This window comes from Podarcis melisellensis (genome assembly GCF_964234715.1).
Source record: "Podarcis melisellensis genome assembly, chromosome: 11".
NCBI lineage: Eukaryota > Metazoa > Chordata > Lepidosauria > Squamata > Lacertidae > Podarcis > Podarcis melisellensis.
In genome coordinates, this window is record NC_138543.1 from 54678602 (window position 1) to 54690086 (window position 11485).

Genomic DNA, 11485 nt, shown 5'->3' on the forward strand with positions numbered 1-11485 from the left:
AGCAGGGTGGCCAATAAGTGGAGATCCATGCAGACACGAGTCCAGGGTTCTCCAACTTTCTGATAGTTTGAAGGGACTTTAGTCACAGTTCCCTCCAGTTCAGGAAATAGCACCACTGATTCCCCCTATCTTCTCCTCTGCAATGCAAAAGCATCCTGGGGAGGGAGACTTGGGCAAGGTGATTGGGGAGGAGACTTGGACAAGGGCAGCGTGGTGTAGTGGTTAGGGTGTTGGTCTAGGACCTGGGAGACCAAATTAGCACTGGGCACCTAAGCTCACTGGGTGACCTTGGGCCTGTCCCCACCTCTCAGTACTTCAAAGGGTCATTGTGGGGATTAAAAGAGGAGGAGGAGGAGGACATTGTATGCTACCTTGATGTATATTTAGCTCTAGGAGGCTTATTTTGGTCAGATTCAAGTATATGTGGTGTTGAGTTGGAATCTCCTTTCTTGTAACTTGAAGCCATTGGTTTGAGTCCTCCCCTCCAGAGCAGGAGAAAACAAGCTTGATCCAGCTTCCATAGATACAATCAAGTAGACACTTCCAGAGTTAGCCCTAAATACATTTCTTCTGGTAAATGAGCCACGATAGCTACTGGAGGGCCATGAAAATTTGTATCCTGGGCATTTTAGACTTGTGCACTCCTGTACTATCTGGTGTAATGATCTCTGCAAGGCAAGCAAGTCCCAATAAGAAGTAATGACTCTCTGGTAGTTTTATGTACGTTTATTTACAAAAAGATACATCCAGAGCACTGCTTCTCGCCTGCTCGCATTGACGATAGTTGGTCAGTCTGAATTTTCGCCCCTCCCACAGCAGGAAGGACACCAAACTCCCGTCTTTCCCCTCTTGCCCTTCCATTGCAATCTGATCTTATCCAGTCTCCTAGAACAGGGACTGAGAGGCTGGCCTTCTCCCTCCCCACTGTCATTTGACAGTCTCAGACCTCTGCTTATCTGCTGGTTGCGTAGCAGTGCTCTTGCTGCCTTCTAACTCTTCCTCTTCTTGAGAACTAACAGTCTTCCCCAGGAAGGCAGGTCGAACTGTCCTTTCTCAACTCTGTTAGCCAGCTCTCATCTGCAGAGTCAGTCCCTTATTCACTTAGTTGGATTTCTGAGTCTCACTCTTCCCCTGCACTCTGGGGGGGGGCACTTTCCTGACACCTGAGACCAAAGGGCCACATTGGTTGTCAGATGTGATTTCCCAGTCCCCAGCTCTCGTACCCTATTAAAACAAACAGTAAGTGTGGGTACTCTGTGATGAGAAGAGTCCTGAACTCCCTCCTGGAGGAATTCCCTGTTCAGGGAAGTTTTAATGCTGTATTGTGTTTTTAATATTCGGTTGGGAGTCACACAGAGTGGCTGGAGAAACCCAGCCAGATGGGCAGGGTATACATAAAGTATTATTATTATTATTATTATTATTATTGACTCACCAGAACCCTTCAGTGAATAACAGAGGCTAAGCCTAAGCAAAACATGTTTACAGAAGGGAAAACAATGAGTCTTCTCAGAATCTGAATACAGATTTATGGCTTCTTTCCCCCAGCAAACTTGTATGAAGTCAATGTCATCACTGGGGGCGTGTGGGGTGCCGGAACGGATGCTAACGTTTACCTGAGCATCTATGGTGAAAGAGGAGACACCGGAGAGAGGCACCTGAAGCGCTCAGATCACCTCAACAAATTTGAGAAGAACCAGGTAAGAACCTGAGAACTCGGTGCCTAGATGCAGGTCACACGCCCAGCTAATCCGGCACTCCAAAAAGAGCCAAGAGATAAACATGACATTCTGCTCTTCTCGATTGCAGCACATCACCAAACAACAGACCTGGAGTAATATTTCAGATTTACAGCTTCTACAGATTTGTTCCCAATGAGAACTTTCTCCCCCGTACAAATAGCAGCTTTCAGGGAGCAGTTTCCCTCCCTTAGGATCTCAGCAGGAACGAAATGAGTTAACCTCCTCCATCCCTTCCTCCTGCGACCCTGATAATTATCAGCTCCCTCCATCAGCTGCTATTTGTATTTTTTAAAATCATGCACGATAAATGCACTGGACGGTGCATGTAGCATTGCATCCAATTTATCTGTTGGGCACTTGCAACAGACCATTAAACAAGCAGAGTTGGGGGCAACAGTTTGACTGCAGACGTGAACCTGCCTTAAACTGAGAGGTTTGTAAAAAAAGAAAAAGAAAAAAGGTTTTATAAGGCTGATTAATATTCTACAGCCTTTTAAATGTGTTTGTGGGAGGGGGGTGTTATTGTTTTCTTTTAACAATTTCTTTGGTTTTCTCCCTGGTATTTTTATCCTGTGAACTGCCCTGAAATCTTGTAATGAAGGATGGTATCTAAATAATAATAATAATAATAATAATAATAATAATAATAATAATAATAATAATAATACATGTCCTGGGATGCGGGTGGCAGAGCCTAGGACTCGCCGATCAGAAGGTCAGCGGTTCGAATCCCCGCAACGGGGTGAGCTCCCGTTGCTCGGTCCCTGCTCCTGCCAACCTAGCAGCTCAAAAGCATGTCAAAGTGCAAGTAGATAAATAGGTGGGAAGGTAAACGGTGAACTCCAGGGGGCGCTCTCTCTCTCGCTGCTTTGCAGGTGGACGTATTCACTGTTCCAGCCATTGATCTGGGAGAGCTCAAGAAGGTACGCATCCGCCACGATAACACCGGAAGCAATCCCGCTTGGTTCCTGGAGAGGATCGAGGTCATTGACACCAACGAGGACATCACGTGAGCGGATCAATGACTGTCCCTCAGCTAAGGCAACATTCTGGGTCCTGACCCAGGGCAATTGAAATTAATTTGCAACTCCAGTTGTATATATAATCTAAATGCCCAAGAATTGCATAAGTGAAACAAGGCACAGAGTTGTTGTTAGGATAAACACCACACAGAACAACCTAAAGGGGAATTTCAACAATGGGGTCCTCCTTTGCTGGGGTAGTGGTACCTTTGGGTGTTCTACAGTGTAGCCCTAAACATTTATACCAAGCGACAAATTCTTTTTGGCTTCCCCCAATTCCCACTTCTGGTTTGTTTCTCCATTTTGCTGCCTCTTAAAAGAAAAAGCTACTAATAACATATTTATACAATAACATCAAACCTAAAAACATAAAAATAACAACGAATACACCATATTACTTCTCTATCTTCTACACATTTTCTAATACTAACGATGTGAATGTTTATTTAAATCCTGCCATCAAGTCTATAGACTTTCTTTGCTTCTGCAAGTATAATATAAATGGCTCCCATTCCTTTTCAAAGTCACTGTTGTCTTTTTCTCTTAGTCTGTCTGTCATTTTTGCCAGTTCTGCATAGTTCACCAACTTCTCTTGCCATTGTTCTTTAGTTGGTATTTCTCCAGTCTTCCAATTTTGTGCGATCAACATTCTCGCTGCTGGAGTGGCATACATTAATAAAGTCCTCTTTTCTTTTGGTATATCTTGGCTTAAAATACCTAATAGAAAGGCTTCAAGCCTTGGCAAATTCAATGGGAGTTACTAGCAAATAAGTGGATATGGGACTGCAGTCTCACTCCCTCCCACAGAGAATTTCAGTACAAGACTGGGTTGCCTTTGTTCTGCGATGCCCCTATACAAAATCTAACCTCCTGGCAGGACCCATTTGCCTTCCCCCAAAACCCAGGGTCAAAAGAGGTTTGGGTAAAGCAGCATCTTCAAGAATGATACATGCCTGCAGGTCAGATCAGGTAGTGTGGGGTTTGAAACCAGCCCACCTCCTTTCTCAAAATGGCTATACAAGAAAGCAAGCTGCTGGCCAGAGCTTTCGATATGAGGGCATTTATTAATGTTATACAGTGGTACCTTGGTTCTCAAACTTAATCCATTCCAAAAGTTCGTTCCACTCCTGAAACTGTTCAAAAACCAAGGTGCGGCTTCTGATTGGCTGCAGGAGCTTCCTGCACCCAAGCAGAAATCGTGTTGGACATTTGGCTTCCAAAAAATGTCCGAAAACTTACTTCCAGGTTCTTGGTGTTCGGGAGCCAATTTGTTCGAGAACCAAGGTACCACTGTATATATTCTAAAATGGTTGTTAAGATTATCATCAACAACAAAAGCTGCGTAGCTAAGATTTCCTGGATACTTAAGGTAATACTGTCATAGGCAAAGATTGGAAGTAAAAAAAAAAAAATTATTTAGAATGTTACCAATTAAGAGATCAGAGACAGAGATAAAGGGTTGGCAAAGTATGAGTAATAAATTTTGTAATGGGGATAAGAAACCTAGGATTAATAAAAGAATAAAATAAGATAAACCCCAGAAAACAGGTGGACAGTGTCTCCCCAACATAAAGTTATATAGCAAATCGATTAAGATATACCATAGACTGGATAACAGAACAATGAGATTTAGAATGGTTAGAGAGTGGTAGACAGGAAATGAGGGAGAAGTTAGTGAATATATAAATTTTGATCAAATTAAATAGGCAATGGTGGCAGAATATTGAAAATCCCTTATTAAAAATCATCATTGAGATATGGGCGATATATAAAGGAAAATTGATACCAGTAAATTTCTCACTAACTCTGGCGGTGATGATAGAAGACTTCCCAGTAAATTTTAAAAATGGAATTGATAAAGAAGTGAAATAGAAGAAAATGCTTAAAATAAAGGAATGGGTGGAGAAAATGAGGAGCAAAGAACAAATAAAAGAAGCTCTAACAGGAAGTAAAATAACTTGGTTTAATGATATACAACTGAAGCCCCACACTGGGCAAAAGATCCCTGCATTGCAGGGAGTTGAAGTTGATGATCTTTGTGGTCCCTTCCATTTCTACAATTTCTTGGTCTACTGTCCTACTGACCTGCCCCTTTAAGGTCAAGCTGGAGAATACATAATTCATCATCAACCTTTATTACGGTCCAGAGACCCAACAAATCGTTACAAAGCAATACACAATTCATACAGCCTACCTCCAGGTTAAACAAGCATTTCGTTCAGAATATAGGGATCATTGGTTCTTGCAACCACCGATAAAAACTTGACTACTGCTAATGTTCTAGCATTTGTCTGGTCTTCCCATAGGAACCTGACATAGTGAGCCTCTGATTTTCCCGGGAAAGATACAGTGGTACCCCGCAAGACGAACGCCTCGGAAGACGAAAAACTCGCTAGATGAAGGAGTTTTTCATTTTCTTAGCCGCTTCGCAAGACGCATTTCCCTATGGGCTTGCTTCGCAAAATGAAGCTTGCCCCGTAAGCTCCAGGGATAGCGGGGAAGCGCAGCGCGTCTTCCCCGCTGTCCCCGCACCTCTTTTGAAGCGATCTTCTCCCCTCCGCCCCTTGCTTCAAAAGAGGGGACAGAGGGGAAGGCGCGCGCCTTCCCCTCTGTCCCCGGACCCCTTTTGAACCAAGGGGCGGCAACGGGGAGAAGCGATTCTCCCCGCTGCCCCTTCCCTTGCTTTAAAACAGGTCCGGGGACAGAGGGGAAGGCGCGTGCACCTTCCCCTCTGTCCCCGGATGGTCTCCATAGGAATGCATTGATTGATTTTCAATGCATTCCTATGGGAAACCGTGCTTCGCAAGACGAAAAACTCGCAAGAAGAAAAAACTTGTGGAACGAATTAATTTCGTCTTGCGAGGCACCACTGTCCCAGCAAGGGTAATATCAGTTCAGCCCTGGCTTGCTCATATTTTGCAAAGTGCAACAAAATATATAATTAGCTACAAATCTTTACTCTTAAGTGCAGAGGGAACAGGGCGGATTGATCACAAATTGTTGGATCTGGATCCTCGCACGAAGGTGAATAAAATGGCTTTAACCATTTGCCCCTGCGATGGCTTGCAATCTGAACTCCTGCCTGCAATTTACATAAGGGGGGAAATAATTGAAGAGTATGAGAGGGTTTCCCCCTAGGCAAATTGCAGGTGTAGGGCCTCAGATATGGACTAGGAAAGCTCCCTCACTGACCCCCTTGTTCTGGCAACTTGTGCTAAAATAGAAGGTTGCGGGGAGTACCTGTCCGTAAGGGCATGGGATATGGAGCCAGCATATTCTCAGGAGTTCAGCCTACACTCGAGTAGGACCCTGGCAGAGACACATGCCCGACTGGCCTGTTCCCTCCCTCCTGGTCAATCGTTCGGGAGCTTCTTAAGCTTTCTTCAGCCCAAACATCACAGCGACCGATGCCAACAGACATTGGCACACTTAGGGATCTGCAGAGTTTGCACATCTTGCGTGACAGACCTCTGTAACTCAGCATTTTGGCTAATCTACTTTATTTACATATAAACACACACGGAGCACTGCAACATGGCTCCCTCTCTCTCTCTCTAGCATCAGGCAGCAAAGAGAAAAAGAACAAAGGACAATAGTCCTACTTCACGTAACACAGTAACACAAACATCCTGTCTCCGTCATTTCCCACTCTGTGGAGTCAAAACATACACCGTCGTGTGAAAGACAACAATCCCATGACTGCAATCACGGAGCGGGAATTCTAACACATATTGCCTAGGCCTTTAGAGTAGGATTTCGGTCTGGAGGTGGCCAAGGGGAGGTTGCTAAACTGTGCTGTTCTTGCAGTTATTATTTCCCATGCCAGAGGTGGCTGGCAGTGGAAGAAGATGACGGTCAGGTTGCCAGAGAGCTGGTCCCAGTGGACGAAGCCTTTGTGCTGAAGGATACTGACGATTCTGGGTCTCTTGCAACACTCGGCCTGGAACAGAAAGGTTTGCCACCAGCTCTTTACAATTGCTTCTGCATCCCAAAGGCTGAGGATGAGGAATGAGGAGAAATGAGGACCAGAAATGAGGAGAGGCTTTGCATCCCTCTCAAGTGTTTTTGCTTGGCTGGAATGAGTCCTTGAACTCTGCTTGAACACCTCTTCCTTCCTTGGATAGACGACAGAATTGTGTGGGCTTAAAAACTAGCTGACTGGACAAATGAAGACATCTGAAGGCAAATCTTTAATGGTTGATGTTTTCTTGTGTTTTTAATATTTTGTCGGAAGCCTCCCTGAGTGACTGAGGCAACCCAGTCAGATGGGCAGCCTATGAATACTTTTTAAAAAAATTACAAATGTAAACATGTGTTGTTTAGCTCACTTTTGCCTCTTGCCCTGCCCACTATTGGCATGTGGCCTCCAACAGGTTGCATAGAGAGGAATGTGGCCCTCAGGGTGAAAAAGGTCCCGCGTCCCTGGCTTGAAGTATGACTCTACTGCGGGTCTTGGATCACTTCTATTCAGTGGCTAACTCACTCCATAGAATAGTCCTGTGTGTGTGAAGGGATAAGAGAGGGCATGAAATTCACCATAGGAAGTCAGCCCTTGCCAATGGAGATTTTTCTTCTCGACAGCTCAATCCACGACGTTTACCGTGACTGTGAAAACTGGGGACAAGAAACGTGGTGGGACGGACGCCAATGTCTTCATCGTCCTTTATGGCACCAAAGATGATACAGGTGGGAGCAAAAAGCCCAGCCCCAGGGCGAGATGGTGGGGTGCTGGTTGCGTGGCAAGATTCTGCCTCTCACCAGTAGAAATAAAGACACAGGACACAGTAATTTAGGTTAATGGGCTAAAATTAGGCCACAACTTTACTGGTTACAGGTGATGAGTGGTATTGGCTTAGGCATTGGTCCTATCGACTATCCGGCTTCAGCCTGCTTGCTTGAAGACCGAGAAGGGTTAACACCAGTAGGGGGAGCCCTGCTGATGCACATCAACTAGGAACTCCCCTGGGGTCACCGCTCGGGGGCGTGCCTTGGGCCTTGGCCTCCATAGGCTTTGGACGGGGCCACGCCCCCCAGAATCCTTTACCAGACTACCCCTCAATATCTGGGGGGGAGGTGATGGCGCTCCCCCCCATACATCTACATAGCAATACCCATACCAGTGCCTAACCGCCAAAGCCGAGAAAGTTGTGACGATTTGCTACGAGGTAGGCGAAAAACCAAATGCCTGGTGCCAATTTGCCAAGTGGAAAAAAATCCTACCAGGCCCCTTAATGGCGACCAACCGAGGTCCATAGCAAGGTCAAAAGGGGAACCTTGAAGGGCGGGCGGGTGGGAAACAAATGCAGCTGAGCCACCAAAGAGGGAGATTCCTGGCCGCGCTTGCCTTAAATGAGGCAAGCCACACCCACTGAGCCAAGGGGATGACGCGGCCAAGGATGTCCCAGATCGCGTGGGGCTGGGGGCCAGCCTCCATGCACGTGTTGGGGGTGTGATGCCCCACAACACCACCTCCTCCCGTGGTTGGAAGTGGCTTTGCCACTCATATAATTGACTGCCAGGGCTCAAGAAAATTGGCATGGAAGGTTTAGCTACTCTTCCAGCAAGTGCTTTTTCATCGTCTCATGGGAAAATTGTTTTCTCACTGGGGCAGCCAAATCAGATTGGAGTTTTTTTTCTTGCCATGGATAGATGAACTACAGTGGTACCTTGGGTTACAGACGCTTCAGGTTACAGATGCTTCAGGTTACAGACTCCGCTAACCCAGAAATAGTACCTCAGGTTAAGAACTTTGCTTCAGGGTGAGAACAGAAATAGCATGGTGGCGGTGTGGCGGCAGTGGGAGTCCCCATTAGCTAAAGTGGTACCTCAGGTTAAGAACAGTTTCAGGTTAAGAACGGATCTCTGGAACGAATTAAGTTCTTAACCCGAGGTACCACTGTAGAAGGGATGCGGGTGGCACTGTGGGTTAAACTACAGAGCCTAGGACTTGCCGATCAGAAGGTCGGCGGTTCAAATCCCCATGACGGGGTGAGCTCCCATTGCTCGGTCCCTGCTCCTGCCAACCTAGCTGTTTGAAAGCACGTCAAAGTGCAAGTAGATAAATAGGTACCGCTCTGGCGGGAAGGTAAATGGCGTTTCTGTGCACTGCTCTGGTTTGCCAGAAGTGGCTTACTCATGCTGGCCACGTGACCCGAAAGCTGTACGCCGGCTCCCTCGGCCAATAAAGCGGGATGAGCACCGCAACCCCAGAGTCGGCCATGACTGGACCTAATGGTCAGGGTCCCTTTACCTTTACCTTTACCACTGTATAAACTTTTGAGCTGTTGTGTGTGTCCAGGCCTTCTTTGGGTCTTCACCTGGAGCCTCTTGAGATTCCTTTGGGCAGTTCCATTACACAGTATTAAGTGCAGCTCATGTAAGTGCAGTTCATGTTCTGAAATGCACCAGATCTGACTGAATTAGGGATGGACAGATCAATCAAATTCCACTTTCACAGGTTTCATTTTAAAGCATGATTCTTCTCATCATTTCTGTGGATGATTGTTGTTGCTTTTTAAAAATAATTGTGAAAATCTTTCGACCCCAGTCAAAGGGAGTGACCTACTAATTGCAGTGACTGCATTTGCTAGCAGTAGTATAATTCCATCAAGTGCCTCTCTCAAGACCTCCAGTCCTACGATTGGTCAGAATAGGGGCAGGTGAGATATCAGGTGCAGGTGTTGACTTCAGGCAGGTGTCTTCTCTGTACTCTTTTTCGGCATCTCCTTAAAACATTTTTGTTTAGGCCAGTCTGTCCAGACGTGTAGAATGTTGACATACCATTTATTTCCTTTTTAGCTACTGTCAGTTTTGATTATCTTTTGCGTGTTTTAAAATACCTGTTCTTTTGTTGGCATCCATCTCTGTTCCGTCTCTGCTGTTCTAACTGTTCTTTTAATCAATAATTTTAATGTTTGATTTTATATTTTTTTGTAATTTTCCTTCAGATCAAGTGGTGCATAAAATTTTGTGACGTAAAAATAATGGGGCAAGGAATGATTTTACCTCCAAACCATTTATTCATCCAAATTATATCCTGCCTTTCAGGATACAAATCCTTCCAAGAAAATTTACAAGTAACATCCAAATACATCTAAACATACACACAAACACTTATTATTATTATTATTATTATTATTATTATTATTATTATTATTATAAAATTTATATACTACCCATCATCTGAAGATCTCAGTGTGGTTCACAAGATAAAAATAAATAAACAATAAAGCATATAACAAGTTACTGTATCAGGATCTTTCCCACAGGGCAGTTAATGGCAGATGGCCCTGAGGGAGAGAAGAAGGTTGATTTGGAAGAGGGTTCCTGTTGTATTTCTCTTCAAAATCCCTAAGGACAAAGGGTTGTCACCAGCTAAGTGTGACCATTATACTCATTTGCCTTCAGAAGCAGTAAAGCTCTGCTGGTTGAAAAACAACTGCTGGTCTATTTTTTGGGAATCTTGCAATGTATTTAAGTTTTTACTCTGCTAACTATACATTGGAATATACTCTGGATCAATATTGAGTAGAAGTCCAATGACTCAAGAAGGATGCCAAGTGGCTACTGTTTTGGCATATGCCCAGATAACATCAACCGCTGGTGCCCTTTTAAAATGTGGCTCTTTGGGGGGAGGAGGAGTGTTATTGCATTGTTGTTTTTATTTTGATTTTTTCTGTGAACCGCCCTGAGACCTCCGGGTTTAGGGCGGTATATAAATTCAAAAAATAATCATAATAATCCTTTCCTTTCCACCTCCCTCTGTGAATTAAAACAAAACAGGGACGATTGGCCTGAAGGCTTCGAAGACGAACAAGAACAAATTCGAGCGAGGAAAGATTGATGTGTTCACGGTGGAATGTGTGGACCTCGGAGACCTAAAAAAAATTAAGATTGGCCACGATAACACAGGTATGTTGGCCTGAATGTACAAAATTGCTCAAACGAGCTCTAGAGAATTATCACTCAATTAATTGGGGACACAGGTCAACGTGACCCTGAGACAACTTCTAGGATGGGCACCGGTCCCAAGCTTACATGATCATGGGGGCTTACTCCAGCCGTAAATATGATGGTTCATCACCTTTCCTAATTTGCATATTTTGGAGGTTACCTCCCACACACTTCCGCTGTGCTTTTCTGCTTGTGTGGTGGCACCTTGGTAAAACCACTTTTTACCTGTTTGTAGCAGAGTTTTCCCCGGAGGCAGAGGACAAGAACAGGAGTCAGACTCAAATTCACAGTCAAGAGCTTCTTTATTGCTTGTCTGGTTGCACAAGCATTTCTGTTACTATTATATACAAGCTATTTACCATATTTTTTGCTCTATAGGACGCACCAGACGATAAGACACACCTAGTTTTGGGGGGAGGAAAACAAGGGGGGGGAATTGAATCAGAAGCCAGAACAGCAAGAGGGATCTGGCTTCTGGGATACCGTGTGGCTGTTCTGGCTTCTGGGATAACCGCGCCAAGCCTCTTCAGGGCAGCGGGATGAAGGCTCCCCCTGCCCGAGGAGGCTGCGTGCAGCTAAGGCAGAAGCCAGGACAGGCACGTCGCTGAAGGGGCGCTGCGCAGTTCTCCCTATCTGCGCAGCGCCATTCACTCCATAAGACGCACTCACATTTCCCCTTACTTTATAGGAGGAAAAAGGTGCGTCTTATGGAGCGAAAAATACAGTACATTCCTTCTCAATCTCTCCAGCACGGTATAATCTCAGTCC

At 45.1% G+C, this 11485-nt stretch overlaps 1 protein-coding gene and 1 long non-coding RNA gene across 5 annotated transcripts in view; one reads left to right on the forward strand and one right to left on the reverse strand.

Moving 5' to 3' along the window:
• LOC309380271 overlaps positions 1-11485 on the reverse strand; it is a 162130-nt gene that overhangs the window by 100137 nt on the left and 50508 nt on the right. The gene's annotated exons all lie outside the window — the stretch shown is intronic.
• The window catches only part of LOXHD1 (lipoxygenase homology PLAT domains 1), a 175919-nt gene that overhangs the window by 93769 nt on the left and 70665 nt on the right, over positions 1-11485 (forward strand). For all 4 annotated transcript variants that reach the window (XR_014172698.1, XM_081929534.1, XM_081929535.1 and 1 more), the window contains exons 20-24: positions 1549-1700; positions 2618-2751; positions 6572-6717; positions 7346-7450; positions 10547-10675. Coding sequence is in view for 3 of the 4 variants with exons in the window: in XM_081929534.1 (XP_081785660.1) it covers positions 1549-1700; positions 2618-2751; positions 6572-6717; positions 7346-7450; positions 10547-10675 (666 nt within the window). In the remaining variant the exon portion in view is untranslated. The remainder of the gene's footprint in view (positions 1-1548; positions 1701-2617; positions 2752-6571; positions 6718-7345; positions 7451-10546; positions 10676-11485) is intronic.